Source organism: Xyrauchen texanus, chromosome 12 (assembly GCF_025860055.1).
Source record: "Xyrauchen texanus isolate HMW12.3.18 chromosome 12, RBS_HiC_50CHRs, whole genome shotgun sequence".
Taxonomy (NCBI): Eukaryota; Metazoa; Chordata; class Actinopteri; order Cypriniformes; family Catostomidae; genus Xyrauchen; species Xyrauchen texanus.
Window position 1 is genome coordinate 42,763,699 of NC_068287.1, and position 19,968 is coordinate 42,783,666.

Below are 19,968 nucleotides of genomic sequence, written 5' to 3' on the forward strand. Positions count from 1 at the left end.
CGGCGAGGCCCAAGGAGTCGCATTCAGGGCATCCGCCCTGAATGAGTGCAGCTTCTGCGTGGTCCAGACCCAGGCAGCGAGTGCAGATGATGTGCCGATCTCCTTCGGAAAGAGGGCCTCTGCACGAGGCGCAGGCTGAAGGCATTTGAAACAACGCCTGGAAAATAACTGTTTTACTCTTAAAAAGCCTCGCGGGGGCGAACGCTTGTTCAGTAAAGGATATGCGATGCGCGCCGGATGGCGTAGCAGAAGGCTTCGAAGGCGGCTTCGAAGGCGGCTGAAGATGCCGGCGTCCTCTCAGCAGTCCCGCTGTAAGCTTGTCCACGGCGGCGAAAGACTCCAAAAATCCGGAGGATCCATCGAAGAGAAGGTCTTCGCTGAAGGAGATTAAATCTAAAAGAACTGGCATGACAGGACGTTCATTATATAGCCCTCATATGCTAATTTCAGCGGGACGCGCCCCCATTGGTCGCGCGTTCTAAGCCGCCCCGTCACTGGTTCGAGCAATTGCCGCAGCACAGCCAATGACCGAGCTGCCTCGGTCATCACTGTCTGCTGTGCAGCTGCAATGCGTTTTACATAAAGACTATAATATTTCTCGAGAAACGGAGTTTTCCCATAGCGTAAGCTACTTACGCAATAGGAGAGACCTCTCGATAGGGAACTCCTGCGCATGCAATTAAAGCTCCCTCGCGCGAGCAATATCATTGTTCAAACTTTTGCTCGCGCAAACACCTTTTAATACGTGTTTTAAACACCTTCCTTTATAAGCATCTAACAGCTAGAAATGTTTCAGAATCCACATATGTGCTGCGATACACAAATAAATGCTGGGGTTTTGTTTGCGAGTTAAAAAATTTATTTGTAAATATTTTTATTTTTATTTGCAAAACTCATTTTATATATATTGTGGATGTCATTACATTTATTTATAAATCTCTTTCCATTTGTATATTAATATGAAACAAATATAACCCCATAGATGTTTAGTGTTCTTTCGTTTCCATCGGCAAACTCTAAATCGAAATAACTATATTTATAGGTTATATAAAACACATCTATACTTCGTAAGTGCACATAAAACAGTTTTTCTAAAACTTTTCTTACCTGAAACATCGCGTGCACACTTCTGATTACTCCTAATAATAATGAACTGAAGAGTCACGTAAGGTTTCTATTGGCCTTGAACGCAAACGTCAGTCCCCAAGGTGCCCTGTGATTGGTTTAACTAGCTGTCAATCAAAACGGGCCCGTTCCACTCACACGCTAGTATCTGCTTTCATGACTCGCATGAGTTCAGTCTGCAGTTCCTCGTGGAGTGACATGAACACAGCGGTGTAATTCAGCACAGTTTAAAGTGTAGTTTTTAGTTTAGTGCATACACATTAACCTGAAACGGATGTGATGGACGAGGAACCTAAATACGGCAAGATTATTTCGGCTTTAGTGTTGTATGCTTTCTCGTGATTTGTTGTGATAGTTTGAGGTTGAAAGGGATGGGTGTAGAGACCCCTCCCATATATTGTTATTAATATTAATTAGTGATTTAAATAACCCTGCCACCATATTTGTTATGTATGTTTACATAAAGCATGAAGTGTTACCTTGTAGTTTTGTCAATACGCCTTGTTAAGGAGGTGTCTGAGCTCCTTAAGAAGAGTATGAGAATGTATATGTCATTTTATGGTGAAATATATTGTGGTTTTGTGGGGTTTTAATGGTACTGTGTGTATGCATGAGTTGTAGCCAACGCCTAAATGTGTTCAACTATAGGCCCCCTTTTTAAGTTTCTAATTTCATGTGTTGTATTCTTATTAGTTTCTAAACAAATATAAATGGCTAAACCAAATATTTTGACCGTTGACGCATTTTAACAGCTGACCAGGGCACATAAATGTGGCGCTTTTGCATTTCCATCATATTTGCTTAATGTTGCATGTGCCAAAATGGCTCAAAGGTTGATATGCTGCATTTCAGGGTTAAATATAATGATAATATTACAAACATAGCAAATGCGTGCCACAAGGGTACATATATATGAGACTACACAGCTGTTTAGTGTTGCCAATGAATTAACGCCTTGGCATATTGTCTGTATTGCATGGGCACCCTTGAATGGGTGAATTGTGGTTTTTCTAATTGCTTGCATATGGTTGTTTTCCATCTGTTGGAATCGTCTTGGAAAATACCATGGAATATATTGGACAGTATATTCGAACAGGCAGGTCTAAGGAACACTAGTTCAGTTTCTAAGCCATGTAATAATATTTCCAAGCTCCTACAAGTAATGGTAATATTATTACCACTACCCAAGCTCCTACAAGTAATGGTAATAATATTACCATTACTTGTAGGAGCTTGGGTAGTTAGGCAGATATGCCGTCTGATTTACAAGTCACAAGCTAGCCAATCTTGGTTGAAGCAACACCATCACATGTTAAGTCGGCGTGTTGTTTCCAAAAGTTTCAGTACCCTAGGATCGGCAAAATTACGCCATCTCTCTAACAAACGGCATCTCCCATCAGACATATTTGCATCTTTATTTAACAGAGATGGGCCACTTCTATTAAAACGAGTGTGAGAAATTGGAACACCCAACTATCAACGAATGGAAGTATGGGTCTCTGCGGAACAATAATGGGAAGTTCCCAATCTGTGGATGTTTTCAAACCGGGATGGGCATTTCACAACTATCCAATGAAAGTAGGGAATCTCAATGTAGTAAGCATTTGCCACATTTCCACTATCGGGCCAAATGAGGGTGTGCTAGTGCATGCCAGGGCCTGTTGTGTTTCCACTGTCACTTCCTGGGCTTCATTGTGTCTCTTCGGGGCATTCTTGGGGTCAATGGCCTTTGGCCCACCGATTACCCTTGGGCCAATCAAGGCCAATCGGGGATTGAGGTGGGTTCAACATCAAAGGCAGAGTTTCAGTTGTGTATCCAGCGCACAACGATTGATTCAAAACAATTAATGAAAAATGCGGGCACAGTACAAATATGTTAAAATGGACAACGCAGTGCCCAAAGAAATGACTTTGTATGGTTTGGTGAACTTTCATAGATGGTGTGCTGTGACATCATCCTGCTGTTAGTGGAGAGACCATTTGGGACACAAAGTTGATGTTCTAGATATCTAGATAACAGGATACCACAGCTTGAGCTTCCATCTTGCTTGTGAAGTGGGTGAGGTGTGTGACGTTGGCACCAGGGTGGCGTGTTAAGGGTGGGTTTTAGGGCAATGCTGTGGGGGCTATTGGCCAGATGGTGTGAACGCAGATTCATTTTAGTCTCACGGGTCGAGCTCTGAGGCTATTGGCCCAGGCTGGCCAGTAGATAGCCCTGGTTTGCACTGGCCCGATAGTGGAAAAGCGCCTATGAGCATTTCCACATCAGGATGGGCATCTAAGTGTAGTACGCAAATCATGTAAAGTAGTCGAGAAACGCTTATCCTGTTTTGAAAACGGCAACTGAATGGGAAATGCCCATCTTTGTTCTGCAGAGACACAAGTCTAAACCGATACAGAAAGGAAGTCCCGTCTTACAGATTAAAGAGCCAATCACCCCATGTTGAAACCAGGAAGTAATCACGTTTGCATAATTAGTGACAACCTCAATTTGGAGAATGCATTTTCCTCCCTAACATCACTTTACAACTCGCTTTTGGCACCTAGATGACACGTGCCATACGCCCAACAGCAGTTACTGCTTTGACCACTGGGGGCAGTGTATAACATTTCGGTCAACATAGACCGACCTTTGCTTAAGAAAATTTTACCTACTCTTTCCTATTTCAATGTAAGATCAGCCTTATGAAATCCCTCATAGCTTTAAAAACACAGTAGTTTTTAGTTTAGTTTAGTTTACATGGTTCACAGCCATAATAGCTTTTACAAGATTAACTTTTGACTTAACTTTTGATATATATTTTAACTTGTTTTTCGCCGTGAAAATAGCCTTGGAAGCTGGCATGGCGTAAAATCATGAACTATCTTACTAACTAATTTTTTTTTAACCCATTGGACAATCAACATTTGATACAATTGCACTACAAAAACCACCTTTTTTTGTAATATGAAGCCATAATTATGTCAGTAACTTGCTGTTTCCTCATATGAGTATAGTTGGTAATCTTAAAGATGTAAAGTCAGGGGAGGCTTGCTCACATGCCATGTTGAAGTGGGTGTAATTAAAGGGTAGAATATTGTATAGGAGTTTTTTTTAGATTTTAAATGGTGCCTTTAGTTCTTAATTTTAAACACGTGTGTTTCTGAGCTCTACTTATGTGCTATTTCTGTTGAAGGTCCGAGTGCTACTCCAGCTGTTTTACATTAGGGAAGGGATTCAAGGGACTTTCATGCGCTGTGCAACTTCTCTAATAGTTACAAGAAACTAAAGAGTTCGTCACTGGAAACTTGTTTTATGTCATTGCAAAGAGAACTGTATAGCAGATCCATTTGAAATGAAGTATTATAGGCAAACATGGCAAGAGAAATCTGTTTTTAAGGGATGATGCGTGGCTTTATTACTGCACAGGTGGAAGCAAATCTCCATTTTTAGATCTCCTTTTTTAGAGGTGTTATAAAATCTTTGTGTGTTACAATTAATGTTCTTGTGTACACCTGTTAACTCGGTTAAATTAACTTTAAGGTTGTTTGGTAATGTTAACTGAAGTCATTCAATAAAACTTTAGAGGAATTCATGAATTTATCAAGGTGCAAAGTGTTTCGTTTCCTCTTTAGCCAGACAGGAAAAGACTGAAATACAAAATAATTGTTGTGGTTTTATTGCATCCTCTGACTTGGCACAGGTTTAAAAGGGTAAAATAAAATGTAGAGTAGACTATAGTAAGTCTATTCTCTTATCTCTGTAAGGAGTAGTTATCTCATGGACAAAGTAGGCTGAGAAAATGGTTTCCTGCCATTAGTCATTATTAAAATTGCATGTGCTATTGATTCTATTTTTTCTAGTGCTCGTTTCCATGAACAGTGTTTCGAGAAAAAGCCACATCACTGAGACTTTAAAGCTGTAGTGTGTAACTTCTGCTCCACTAGCCCCAAAGAATGGAATTGAAAAACGAAACTTTTTTTTTCCCACAGCTTTCTGAACACGCCCCCGCGTCTGCTGTTGATGTAGGATGTAGCTCATTTGTATTTACACATCCTACAACATGCGTCATCGCACCCTTACCCCCGCCCACTGGCGCACAGTTCAAGTCAAGAGAGGATGCCTTCCATGGCTAACTATGACAACATAACACCAAAGGGGGACCCATCTGGACTATTATTAATTATTTTGTTTATGAACATGAACTACGCAGACTTTTTGACTGTGTCATGTATCTTGCTGCATTTAAAAGAAGCTGGGAAAGATCTCTTGCTCTGTTGGGAAGGAGGAAGCTTGGGCCAGGTCCACGTAATTCTTTATCAGTGACAATTTTCAGTGTACACACACACACACGGTTTGCTTTTTGGCATAACACAAATGATCTCGCACACGATCACTGCTGCGTGCGTCTCTTTCTCTCCCCTCTGGCGGTCTGGACTGTCCTTTTATCCCTCTCCAGCTCTCACTGCAACACAAAACGTCTGTTCGAGAGAATTTCCCACAGGTGTCAATCCTTAACACTCTTCCTCTACTGGCCTCGCTCTCCACAGACGTCGCTTGGCCATGCCCCCATCACCACATACCCTCATCGTCCAACTCCGCCATCTGGCTCCCCGGCCTGAGACTTCCCCCTCCCTTATGTCCTCCTGACGTGGAGCTGATGTAGACGGCCCTGGCTCCGCCTCCTCAGACAGCGAATCACACACCACACACCGATGCACTTTGTTGCAGGACCATCCACACATATTCCCCTCCATAAAGTTATAAATGCTGGTCAGTTCGTACCCAAGATTAGTGGATGGGGGAGGCGGGGACTAACCATTGCCTCGACACTATGCTTTTGTCCCCGAAAGACTGAGCATCAGTGATCAAACTGAGCATGCTCAAATGCCTTAAGTTCAACTTAACAATGTATGCGCTCACTGTATAAAAATTAAGTTGCTCTGACTTAAATGGCATAAAAGTTGTCTTTATTGAATGCTTTAAATAAGCTCAACTTTTTCTACACTAGATAGTACAATCAACTTTTAAAATGGAGTTTATCTGACTAAACTGATGTTAGCCTACGTCTCTGCGTCTCTTTCGCTCCCCTCTGGCGGTCTCGACTGTCCTTTTATCCCTCTCCAGCTCTCACTGCAACACAAAACATCTGTTCGAGAGAATTTCCCACAGGTGTCAATCCTTAACACTCTTCCTCTACTGGCCTTGCTCTCCACAGACGTCGCTTGGCCATGCCCCCATCACCACATACCCTCATCGTCCAACTCAGCCATCTGGCTCCCTGGCCTGAGACTTCCCCCTCCCTTATGCCCTCCTGACATGGAGCTGATGTAGACGGCCCTGGCACCGCCTCCTCAGACATGTTGTCATTTATATGCATTAAACAGCGGTTCTTTATTGTGTAAGGTCATAAACAGGATAAGAATAAACTGATTGTCTTGAGTAGAACACATGTAATGTAAACATCATAACCGGCGTTTTAACAGGTTTGTCCAATGTGTGCATGTGTTGTCTGCAACTGCGCATGCCCCTTCAGGGTTTGATGTCAAATGCAGAGAAAAAATTATTTTTATTTTTTTTTTAAGTAAATGCAGATTTGATTTTTGGGGAGTAATCAGCGTATTAGCGTGCATGTAAACATGCTCATTGTTTTCCTAGTATGCAGTAATAAAAGTGTTTTTGAAAGTCTCTGTTTTTGGCAGATGAGTGGTGTAAATGTATCACAATCAATGCTTTTTTAAACAAAAGTGTATTAATGTGGACACAGGAGTTTTTTGAAGAACCCATTGAAGAATTCCCAGGGTTTCTTCATCATCATTTTAAAGGAATTTTCCGGGTTCAATTCTAGTATTGACAGCATTTGGCATAATGCTAATTACCATAAAAATTCATTTTGACTCGTTCCATCTTTTCTTAAAAAGACTTGCTTTACACGTGTGCAACCTTGGATATGGAATTTGCTAGTGAGACTTTAGCCATAGAACAAACACACAAAATTATATGGCCGTAGAAAGTGTTGTCACGGTACCAAAATATCTGTAATCGGAAACGATACCAGTGAAATTTCATGGTTCTCGATACCAATTTTGGTCCCACAGCATAAATATGACAATGTGCTATTGAACGCACCTGTTTAGCCGCTTTAAAAAGTATGTAAATAATAAATGAAAATAAATGCATGTTTCCTTCAAGTGTTTCTCAATCAAGGATGCATTGCTTAAGTGTTTTTAAGTAGCACCCTACTGAAAGCTATTTTATTCTTTACCAAATCATGTTTTCCTTTTTGTTGTTATTATTATTAGTTTTACAGTTTAATTTCATAATCAAAATGGTGTTTAATCAATTAAGTGAATATATAACTTTTCAACATGTCATTTGCATTGACAAGCTTTTATTCAGCAGCAGTCTTGCTTGTGGTATATTAGTAATTATTATTATTATTGCAGTGAATATTACATTTTACTATACAGATGTAATATATTTCAGGGCTTATATTTTGAAACATGCTTTTATTATGATTTGTGACAGAGACTTTTAAGCTCTCTTCACGCTGGCATTTGAGTCTGACAAATGAAATGTAGGACACAGTTCTGGAGTGTTTGTATTTTATGTTTTAGATTTCTGATGTTTGTGTATGTGGTCATTTTGAAATGTTATGTTTTAAATTGTATGTGAAGCACTTTGGTCAACTCTGTTGTTTTAAATGCAATAAAGTTGAGCTTGGATTAAAGTGCTAATGATGTGATTTAATTATATAAATATATGGTTTACATGTGCTGCGTGATTCAAAGTAGATTAATGCTCTGCTCTGTCATCTGATACAACGTTTCGTGAATTATTCTCAATATGTATAAGCGGTCGGATTTATACATTCATTCAAAGTATGCATCTCTTCCACAGTAAGATTGCAGCCTTTAGCAGTTTAATAAATCACACTTGGACATGTCACGATCCGAAAGTACTTTAGCAACATTCAGAAAACATTCAGCAAGTTAAGTTGCCGTAGGATAAAATGAGTGTCATTGCAGTCACATCTGGCTTTGATCCCTCCTCTCTTAACAGAGACAGTCCCATTTAATCCCATAGAGAGTATATGACAAGACAAGCTAAAAAGACACTTGCACTTCAAAAATTAATCTCCAATAAAAAGTAGCTTGAAGACGAGACAAAATTAAGATACATTCAAATGTGGAACATCTTTCAACATACTGCTTGCACAGTAGGAGTTTAGACATGTGGACCTGTTTGATACTGGTTCAACCAGTTTTACACACAGAAAGAAAAAGTCAGGTTGTGGGCTGAAGGGCTATTTTGAGATTTTGCTCTGCAGAAGTATATCAGATCATCAGATAGGGCCGCTAAACATCAAGATGTCCGTGGAGGAAGATGGTTACAAAAAAGGCGGTAATGTCAATTGATGCGTCTCTCCTCTTGTGTGGTACAGTACATGTGATTCTTGCTTTCAGGATGTGGACATGATTCATAAGCCGTTTAATCTTCGCTAAAGACAAATGAAGATGTCATTAAGCGCTGTAAATAACGTCTAAAAGTTGTGTGTTTTATGTTAGATAAGCAAAGCAAAACACTTGCATATTATTTAGCTGAACACACCATCAATACAATTTCAAGATTTGCTGATCTTTCTCATAAGTTGTGATTATGATTTTGTTGGATGTACTACAAGTTTGTGTGATTAGTTCACACCCACTTTTAAACGTAAAATTTTGTTTTCTTTAAGAGATTTATTTTTTAAGATGGTTTTGTGCACAAGTCTCATGAAGTTCAATGGCACTTGTGCTACTTGTTTTTTAGGTTCAATCAATGCTTTTGTGGCATTGTGTTACATGGTATTAGTTCCATACTAGGTCTTTGTTAATCTTCACAATACTCTGATTTTCCTGGGAACCAACGTGCTCTGCCTTTGACTTTCAGTCTCTGAGGGCGTGGATGTTTATATGAGTCATTGATGCCACATCGGAAATTCCCATGTGTCTGTATGATGTGGTTGGGGGCAGGGGCGGATCTACCGGGGTGGCAAATGCCACCCTAAAAGAATACCTTGCCAACCCTGCTGCCACCCCAGTTGGCAGCAAGGAATTAAAAGTTATGGCCAATTTGACAATTTACGAGCGCGAACCAGTACCTCGTTTGAGTGCCGTGACCTATTTATTTCCACAGTGTATTTATGCTCACTTTAGTACAGCTCAGTCCATAGATCTTCATGTGAAAGTTTTTCTTTGTATAGTTTCTTCTTGTACAAATGCTGCGTGCATTTGCTTCCCCTCTCACACATCTGCCTGTCATCACCTGTGTCTTACCTTAATGCCTTTCCGGTAATAATGCCCTTACTTCAGTCATACTTCTGTCTCCTATTAAGTGAGATCACATTGTATGGTCACTTATTCCTAATATGAACTGTTTCACATGAAACCTCAAATGCAAGACATTGATTGCATGAGATTAAGTTTGTCTGTATGAGTTTGTAAATGGCAGCCTGTGTACATATCAAACTGTGATAAACGTGATTAAATTAAGTATATATAAGTCTGCCATATGTTGCCACCCCTAAAAAAATTCCTGCCCCCCTCTCGCCACCCCATAAATATTTTCTAGATCCGCCCCTGGTTGGGGGGTTGCCTACATTTTAGTGATACACAGCAGCTGTTTTTGTTCATTACAACAACTTTCAGTTTTCTTTTGTAGTAATTTAGACCACAAGTGATATGTTGATCACTTGTTCCATTAGCCCATGTGTTATTAGATCAAGCTGTTTTAGATTCGTTTTGATGGGTTAAGTTTAGAGGTAGACTGATATATCTGTTCCCTTTCAGAAAGCTACCCTTTGATGCTGGTCACTCTCAAAGCCTTCTGCTCCCCGCCGCTTACAACGCCGGAGCCATCAATCAGGGCTCACTCTACCAGAGGGGTCGCCTCCTCTAAAGCCTTGAGATGTCCCGCTGCAACATGTTTGTAATGCGGTGGGCTGGTCCTCTCTGCACACATTCATAAAATTCTATAGTTTGGATGTTCATGCCACTCTTATGTCCTTGAGTCTACATCACAAGCTCACGTCTGAGACCTCTTGTGAGCACAACTACACAACCGTAAGGGGTCCGGACATCCACACTGCGGCGGCGTGCGTATTCTCGTTCCCAAAGCACTAAATCAGTGCAGCATCAAAGTGTAGCTTTTTGATAGGGAACGTCTCTGGTTACTTAACTGTAACCCCTGTTCCCTAATAAAAGCGGAATGAGATGCTGCACTTCATTGCCACACTGGGATGCCCCAGGACTGCTCTTCAGACAAATTACATGACGATGCACCTGTGACGCATCTATTTATAGCCCTGCTATAGGAGCATCCAATGATGTCACCAGCAGAGGCTATAAATTCTAGTCAATTTCATTGACGTGTTGCACATATTCACAGCTGGTCACACCTAAAGTTGTTTCCAAAGCGCTAAATCAGCGCAGCATCTCATTCCGCTTTTATCAGGGAACAGGGGTTACAGTTAAGTTTGACTGCTCATTCAGTGCCAATAGTTGGTTTTTGGAAAGATTGAAAATCAGATTTTATTATTTTGATCAACCACACAGAACACCCTAGCAACTGCATAGCAACCACCCACAATATGGGCTTACATTTGCCATGTCCGAAACCACGTACTGTCACAGTATGTACTCTATTTGATGAAGGATGCACTTATCTGCAGGCAAACAGTACATTCTTTTAGATATGCATGCAAGTACTTCATTGGGGGACGTTGGCATCATCTTGTGACATGAATATATTGATGCAATAACAACCGCACCATTTAAGCACAAGGAACCATTATCTTGGTGTATATATAGCACTTACAGTTGAGAAGAGGCATCTGCCTCGCGATTCACCATCGTTCCTTTAAATCTAGTGTTTGAACGTGACATCTCCTCCGTTCCCGAGAGATTATGGGATTGTTAAGTGTCCAATCGATCCACACTTCAAAATCTCTCCACAAATAATAGGTAATCTGGGTATTTCTCGCTTTCTGCTTCATTAATAGTGTGGATTCGGACACACTACTCCATTGGCCTACTGTTTTTGGCATACTATATAGTAGAGAAGTATGGATAATTGGATGCAGCGATTGTCTTCTAAAAATCGAGTGTTAATTGTCTGATAGTGTAACGATACAAAATGCTCTTTGTTTCAATTCAGTGGAAAGATCTACCAGTCTTTCCTTGAGTGTCCTGTGGTTGGGAATAAGATTTGCCCATCTGTTCTTGGTTTATAAAATATTCAGTTTACATGATGGAATTATAGAGTATGTAACTTGTATCCTGGTGACTATTTTAGGCTAAACTAAACTCTACTAGACGCTTATGAACTTGGTTGCTGTTTAGCATGACATTCATCTTACGTGACTTGCAGTACACTAATTTTAGGAACAGTTTCCCTGGAACAACTCAGAGGCCTCGATTTGAACTGATATGTCTCACTTTGCCAAAGCTATGGTTTCAGTGCTGGCTGCATATGTTTACAATTTGCGTATGATTCTTAAATATTCCAAAACAAGTTGTGTGTGTTTGTTTTTGGCACAAAATGGCTATTTTTAATGCGTTGCTATGTGGTTGATGGGGTGTTTTGAGTGGTTGCTTTGCTATCTTTCTTGGTGATTACTTACTGGCCCAATTCAAAATAGCCTATCCCAAATTCGTATGATATTCTGGTACCTCCTTTAAGCCAGTTTGACTTTTCCCATTTTATCATTCACCTTGTTAAATTTGAAGTCTGATTGCTTAGAAAAATAATTCAACACCTTTGCTCAACAAACCACAGGTTTTGAAGTATAATTTGTGTGTGTAGAACAAATGGTAAATTACATGCCTAGGTTAAATACTTGGGGTTAGGGGTTTGTGCAAATGCCTAACCCTAAGCATGAGCAATATTAATAGAGCATAACAGTGCCCATTCACCTTTTCAGTTGTTTATGGTCCATAAATATTTTTCCCATTCATTTTTTTCCAATAGGGATTTCATAAAATCCTTAATAAGTGTTCTAAGCCATGAACCAAAGCAAACAGCTCCAAGGTAAATCACAACATTTAACATCTTTAAATGAGGGATTGAACTACAATTCTGCGACACATTGCAAATAACATATTTGAATTCAAAACAATGGACCATTGTTAAACTATTGATTTTAAGTTGTTGATTTCTTAGTAATTAAACAATATATATGAAAACTATTGCAAAATATTCAGATATATGCAAATATATTAGTAGTTTGTGAATGTAGAGAGACCGACTCATTTGCAGTTGGTCATGGGAGTGGGCACTTAGTTGGCAGCGATTCTTTGATTAGTGGATCTTTTCTCTTCAGCATCATGGGTAGTGTAGTTCTTCACCAGAAACTTCTCTAGATCAGCAATTGTCCTCACGAGTGGTCGACCGATATGGGTTTTTTAATGGCTGATATCCAGAGAGTGGCGTAGCCGATAAATAACAATAACATAAACCTTAAAATTGCAAAAAACTATTATTAGCATGGGAGGCCGCCTCGGGGAAGACCCAGGATTAGGTGGAGAGATTACATCTCCACACTGGCCTGGGAACGCCTCGGGGTCCCCCAGTCAGAGCTGGTTAATGTGGCTCGGGATAGGGAAGTTTGGGGCCCCCTGCTGGAGCAGCTGCCCCCGCGACCCGTCTTCGGATAAGCGGTTGAAGATGGATGGATGGATGGATGGATATTATTAGCATTATATTTACTCAATTTCACACAAAAATGTAACTTTGAACAAATTAAATAAATAATAATAATAATATTGTATTTTAAATGGTAGATGGCAGTTTCTCACGGACTGTCTGTTATGATTTGTGAATCAGAAACTTTTGATCCTGATCCTGAAGTTTTGATTATGGCTGATGGAAAACATGCTTCAGAGGAAGATATTAGATGAGCGCTCGACGGGAAGAAAACGCTGGATTTTCGTGAGGTTCCTGAAATGCATATTTTTGAACGAGATATGTGCATATTTGCTGATGGTATATAATAGATTTTTTTTATGTATATTTGCCTTCTATCATTAGAAAAGAAAGTTTAAAGTGACAGGGAACTGCTGAGGAGAGGCTGATTGAATACGTAGAAGTAAATGATTTATGCTGGATCTGCTCAAGTTTTGTGAGGTTGGTTTATTACATCAGTTTAAACGAGATATGCACATATTTTTGGATGGTATGTGATGTTAGTTTTATTGATATTTGCCTTTTTATCATTAGACAAGACAGTTAAAAGTTACAGGGAACTGTTGAGGAGAGATAGGGAGAATGAAACCAGTGAGTACTTTAACATTATGAGCTCAAATGCGTGTGCCGCGGCTCTTATATGCGGACCGTTTAAATGACATTGTGTTGCACACCGGTCTATTATTGTAGTAACACGATGGCACGTAACAACAAAACGAACCTTGACTGGTCCTTTACATGTCTCAGTCGCTTCACATGCAAGCAGGCATTTTCCGGCACCCTCAAGAAACAAAACCGCCAAACAGGAAAATGTATCGGTCAATGCAAAAATGAAAAAAGCCAGAATATTGACCGATTTATCGGCCTCTGCGAACTATTGGTCGACCACTAGACCTCACAGTATTAATGCAAACACTGTTGTAGATTGCAGTAAAACAACAGCTAGAATTGTGCTTCATATACTGAACTTACCGTATTTATGACCACCTAAGTCACTTTTTTTTTATGAAATCTTTGCAAGTATTGCTCTTGTGTGACTTTAAACACATATTACGAAGATTTTTAGCGTAGACTATTGACTTGTTTTATTTTAATCATAATTTTCTTTTATTTCTCACTGTTGTTTTCACAGGAGAGCCAAAAAAATTTGATCCCAGCTTTAAAGGGCCCATCCAAAAAAGGTAAAAAAGCAGTTTTATTATTATTATTATTGTTATTAATGGTACTTGCTAAGACAAGCATCACTTTACATTTTTGCTTTTACTTAGGGAGTTAAACAAGTCCCTAACGTAAGTGTTGTCCTGCACTGTACTGAAGTAATCACGTATGATTGGCGGCCAATATATATATATATTTTTTTTTAAAACAAATCTTGGTCAGAAATTCCAGCCTAGCAACTGCATGCTCTAAAACCACCCACAGTGCCCTAACATCCTGTCATTACTTATTATAAAGTGGTCAGCTTGCCTCCAAGACACGTGTCAATGGGCCACATTCATGAAATTCTGAGTAATTTTTACGTAAAATGGATCTTCGTGAAAACTTTCTGCCGGAGTCGTACTCCCCAGATTTGTTAGTACAGCATGTGCATGTTAGTGAATTCCAAACATTGGTAAATTGGGGGCATGTGCACGTTCATTCACAATCATCACAATCCACGCCCATGAAAACACCATATAAGGAAGTCACCAGACTCGCTAGTAAATGCTGTTAACATCTATGCAGAACAGTAATGACAGTATTTATGAAGTGCGTTCACATCGTAGATTTTGATTTAGAAGCACAGAAAGAAAGTGAGGAATTACTGTCTTTGTATGTTTTTAATGTAATTAGAGGCTCGTTTGTGAATCAAACCGTTCAAGAAGTCAATAAAAATGGTTTGAGTGTAAAACATATTCAGTTTACGCCGGGAGAAGGATGTCCAACATTATTAACCTTCTCTGGTTCAGTTCGCAGCGCATCGCCGGCATTATTTGTGAAACTTCTCGAGTAAATCATGACGGTAACAGTGAAATACTTAAAACTGGAAGAATCTTCAGAGAAAATAAAAGAACGCCTGAAGAAGATCTTTGTAAATATGTGTTTATTTATAGGTTTAACAGCATTAGCATTGAACATACATTGTCAACTGAACACGATTTGCAGTTGCCTATAAAAATGATGAAAATTATAGAGCTCAAATCAAATAAAAAAAAACTATCCAACCAGTCATGCTATAGGGCATTTATTCTTTTGAGAAAATCAAAACCAATCTGCGTCTTTCCATGAACTTTTCACCCCATGTCAAGCACTTCTGCGGGAGAAAATGATAAGAAGAGTTGGAGAAAAAAAAACAATTCTTTGAAAACTAAATGCAAGCTGCAAAAATAAACGTTTCTAAATAAGTATATGCTTTTGTTAAAAAGAAAAAAAGCTTAAAAATAATTTTTTTTTTACTAATTTGTCTTTTTTTTTTTAAGGTTACTTTCACTCATTTAATTATTAGTTAATTCTTTCATTACTTATTTAATTCCACTTCTATCAAAGTCGAATGGCAGTTTTCCCAAAATAACACAAAATGTTCTGATGTGGTGGGGAGCAGGTGTACATTTTGTTCATACCATCTAATGTTTTGAAAATTTGAAAATAAAAAAAAAATACGAAGACTTTCATGAATCCGATAATTTACGTTAGAACTGCTTTATGAGCGATTTACCAAAAATAAAACATCTGCTTGTGTTTCATGAATGCGGCCCACTGTGTAAGTCCATATAATACATAGAAGAATGGTTGATGTGAATATGGCAGTTTTCCTTTAATGTTATAAACGTTTTAAAGCGGCGTGGATGTTTGTAATGGACTGTTTCTACTTGCACTACAGAGGATGTACAGACATTATTTGCTGTATCTTCTTCCTTTTGGCCATACTGGGTTACTTCGCTGTGGGAATTGTTGGTAAGTCAGCCTCCAATTCTGCTGTGATTGTTTTTATTTTATTATTCTTTTAGTCATATATATATTTATTTATTTATTTTACAAAAATGTAGGCTGTTATTAAAACTGGGCAATAGGAAGATGTGAAAACAGTGTGTGTGTGTGTGTGTGTGTGTGTGTGTGTGTGTGCGCTCATCTTTTCTATCTTCCTCCCTCAGCCTGGTCTCATGGTGACCCGAGGAAGGTGATCTACCCTACAGACAGCACGGGACAGTTCTGTGGGCAGGGATTACTGGAGTATGTAATGACTTTGAATCTATGGTTGCATGATCACATATATTTTATTATACATGCACTTGTTCAGACACGTCAGTATATTTATCAGTACACATTGCAGATCCCTCCGCGCACAGTATGTGTGACTCAAACAGCTGCCGAGATTTTCTGGACTCGCGCACGAGGTCCTCGTCTGTGCTCGTTGTCTGCGCATGCGTTGGCCATTGATTGTACTAAAAGAGTGTCACAAAGCCTGCGTAGCATTCCTGTTCGTTCGGGCTCACAAAATGATACTCGCGAAGGTCACGCGGTTGACAAACATGAAGTATACTTTGGGTCTTTAGTCGCACATTTAGGATTTGATGAGGATTTGTTTGTTCTTATGATGTAACAGGAAGAAGCCATTCTTGTTCTACTTCAACATCATGAAGTGTGCCAGTCCCATGGTCCTCTTAGAGTTCCAGTGTCCCACCCCACAGGTGTGTCCTTCCTTCCTTCCTTTCTTTCTTTCTTTCTTTCTTTCTTTCTTTCTTTCTTTCTTTCTTTCTTTCTTTCCTTTTCCTTTCTTTCTTTTCCTTCTTTCTTTCTTTCCTTCTTTCTTTCCTTTTCCTTCTTTCTTTCCTTCTTTCTTTCTTTCTTTCTTTCCTTCTTTCTTTCTTTCTTTCCTTCTTTCCTTTTCCTTTCCTTCTTTCCTTTCTTTCTTTCTTTCTTTCTTTCTTTCTTTCCTTCTTTCTTTCCTTCTTTCTTTCTTTCTTTCCTTCTTTCTTTCTTTTCCATCTTTCTTTCTTTCCTTCTTTCTTTCTTTCTTTCTTTCCTTTTCCTTTCTTTCTTTTCCTTCTTTCTTTCTTTCTTTCTTTCCTTCTTTCCTTTTCCTTTCTTTCTTTCCTTTTCCTTTCTTTCTTTCCTTTTCCTTTCTTTCTTTTCCTTCTTTCTTTCTTTCTTTCCTTTTCCTTTCTTTCTTTTCCTTCTTTCTTTCTTTCCTTTCCTTTTCCTTTCTTTCCTTCTTTCCTTTTCCTTTCTTTCTTTCTTTCCTTTTCCTTTCTTTCTTTCTTTCCTTTTCCTTTCTTTCCTTCTTTCATTTTCTTTTCCTTCTTTCTTTCCTTCTTTCTTTCTTTCCTTCTTTCTTTCTTTCTTTCTTTCTTTCATTTCCTTTCTTTCTTTTCCTTCTTTCTTTCCTTCCTTCCTTTTCCTTTCTTTCTTTCTTTCCTTTTCCCTTCTTTCTTTCTTTCTTTCTTTCCTTCCTTTTCCTTTCTTTCTTTCTTTCCTTTTCCCTTCTTTCTTTCTTTCTTTCCTTTTCCTTTTCCTTTCTTTCCTTCTTTCCTTTTCCTTCCTTTCTTTCTTTTCCTTCTTTCTTTCTTTCCTTTCCTTTTCCTTTCTTTTCCTTCTTTCTTTCTTTCCTTCTTTCCTTTTCCTTTCTTTCTTTCTTTCCTTCTTTCCTTTTCCTTTCTTTCTTTCTTTCCTTCTTTCCTTTTCCTTTCTTTCTTTCTTTTCCTTCTTTCTTTCTTTCTTTCTTTTCCATCTTTCTTTCTTTACTTCTTTCTTTCTTTCCTTTTCCATCTTTCTTTCTTCCTCCTTTTCTTCTTTTTCTTTCTTTCTTTCTTTCCTTCTTTCCTTATCCTTTCTTTCCTTCTTTCCTTATCCTTTCTTTCTTTTCCTTCTTTCTTTCTTTCTTTTCCTTCTTTCTTTCTTTCTTTTCCTTCTTTCTTTCCTTCTTTCCTTTTCCTTTCTTTCTTTCTTTTCCTTCTTTCTGTCTTCTTTTCCTTTCTTTTCCCTTCTTTCCTTTTCCTTTCTTTCTTTTCCTTCTTTCTTTCTTTCCTTCTTTCCTTTTCCTTTCTTTCTTTTCCCTTCTTTCCTTTTCCTTTCTTTCTTTCTTTTCCCTTCTTTTCTTTTCCTTTCTTTCTTTCTTCCTTTCTTTCTTTCCTTCTTTCCTTTTCCTTTCTTTCTTTCTTTCTGTTCTGTCTTTCTTTTCTTTCTTTTCTGTCTTTCTTTTTTCTTTCCTTTTCCCTTCTTTCTTTCCCATTCTTTCCTTTTCCTTTCTTTCTTTCTTTTCCTTCTTTCTGTCTTTCTTTCCTTCTTTCCTTCTTTCCTTTTCCTTTCTTTTCTTTTCCCTTCTTTCCTTTTCCTTTCTTTCCTTCTTTCCTTTTCCTTTCTTTCTTTCTTTTCCTTCTTTCTTTCTTTTCCCTTCTTTCCTTTTCCTTTCTTTCTTTCCTTTTCCTTTCTTTCTTTCTTTCCTTTCTTTTCCTTTCTTTCTTTCTTTCCTTCTTTCCTTTTCCTTTCTTTCTTTCTTTCTGTTCTGTCTTTCTTTTCTTTCTTTTCTGTCTTTCTTTTTTCTTTCCTTTTCCTTTCTTCCTTTCCTTCTTTTCTGCCTTTTCCTTTCTTTCCTTCTTTCTTTTCTTTCTTTCGTTCTTTTCCATCTTTTTCTTTCTTTCTTCCTCCTTTCTTTCTTTCATTCTTTTCCATCTTTTTCTTTCTTCCTTCCTCCTTTCCTTCTTTTTTGTTCTTTCTTTCCTTTCACTATTTCTTTCTTTCCTTCTTTCCTTTTCCTTTCTTCCTTCTTTCTTTCTTTTCCATCTTTTCCTTTCTTTCCTTTTCCTTTCTTCCTTCTTTCTTTCTTTTCCATCTTTTCCTTTCTTTCCTTTTCCTTTCTTCCTTCCTCCTTTTTTGTTCTATTTTATTCATCTTTCCTTCCTTTTTGTTCTTTTTCATTCTTTCTTTCATTCTTTAATTTTTTCCTTCCTTACATCTTTCTTTCTTTACCTTTCTACCCTTCCGCCCTTCCATCCTCCCCTTCCTTCCTTTGCTTTCTTTTTTCTCCCTTCCCTTTCTTTCCTTTGTTCATTTGATCCTTCCTTCCTTCATCTCTTTGTTTTTCTTTCTTTTTTCCTTCCTTCGTCTCTGTGTAGGCATTGCTCTCTCATTCTTCTGTTAATAAGTGTATAATTGAATGAGTGAATATTCATAAATCAATGTCTTCATGTTTTTTTGTCTATTTGTGTTTAGTTGTGTGTGGATCAATGCCCAAATCGCACCATGACATTGGTGAATGCCAACGCAAAGTCCGAAGACTGGAAATACTATAAAATGTTTTGCCGTGAAGACCCAGGACAGAAGGTGAGTGCACTTCAGCGAAAAACATCTGATTGCCTAGTTCCTGTACATTTCTATTAACTGACGAATGCTGTCTATCTTTAAAGAGTGTGACGCAGATATTGAAAGAAAAGCTGTGCCCTGCATATTTGATTTCCAGCAAACAATGTAAGACTCCTGTGGTTATTATTGCTGTTTCTGTATTTACGCAGATTGAAGGTTATGAGAACTACAAATGAAGAGTTATGAAGAGTTTGTTTTAATATCTCATATTTATCTCACTCTCAGTTTTGCAACGGTGTTTTCCGACTCTGGGCAAAAAGGGGGAAACCATCACAGTGGGCGATAATGTGAAGTTTGATGATGGACGGGGCAAAATAAGAGATGCCAAAGACCTGGTGCCTGGAATGAAGTAAGAACATGTTTCTACTCTTCACACACCGATGTAGACCAACATATATGCCAGGTCATTTATTTGGGCCTTTATCAGCCACCCTGCTTTGTAGATTTCAGCATTGGCTATTGAAAAACCCCATTGAAGTGTGCCCAAATGGACAGAATCAATGTATCCCTGTTGCAATGGCTTACTTTTAGCTTTCTTTGTCCTCCGTCAGATGCTTCACTAGATACAATGAAGTGCAAATTTGAAGAACAGCCACAGACTTTCTTATCTTAATGCTGCATTCATATGTGTGTCGTATGACATTTCTACATTAGACAGTATTTACAGTATATTAATAATAGTCCACAACTTCCAAAGCATAAAAATTCAAATGCACCATTTATGTATAATTTAAGAGTAGTGTTAAACTTCGTTTATGAGTTCAAGGGAACGAGATATTCATTATAAATATGTTTGGTTG

General features: G+C 38.5%; 1 protein-coding gene across 2 annotated transcripts in view; it reads left to right on the forward strand.

Moving 5' to 3' along the window:
- The first annotated feature begins 1,279 nt into the window (after window positions 1-1,279).
- LOC127653010 (choline transporter-like protein 2) overlaps window positions 1,280-19,968 on the forward strand; it is a 37,561-nt gene continuing 18,872 nt past the window's right edge. Inside the window, exons 1-8 of one of the 2 annotated variants that reach the window (XM_052139487.1) lie at window positions 1,280-1,426; window positions 13,962-14,010; window positions 15,690-15,763; window positions 15,961-16,039; window positions 16,413-16,497; window positions 19,019-19,129; window positions 19,213-19,273; window positions 19,394-19,517. In XM_052139487.1, the coding sequence (XP_051995447.1) occupies window positions 1,405-1,426; window positions 13,962-14,010; window positions 15,690-15,763; window positions 15,961-16,039; window positions 16,413-16,497; window positions 19,019-19,129; window positions 19,213-19,273; window positions 19,394-19,517 (605 nt within the window). In that variant the 5' untranslated portion in view covers window positions 1,280-1,404. Of the gene's footprint in view, window positions 1,427-8,415; window positions 8,510-13,961; window positions 14,011-15,689; window positions 15,764-15,960; window positions 16,040-16,412; window positions 16,498-19,018; window positions 19,130-19,212; window positions 19,274-19,393; window positions 19,518-19,968 lie in introns of those variants that run through there. The other variant, XM_052139486.1, reaches the window with a different exon arrangement.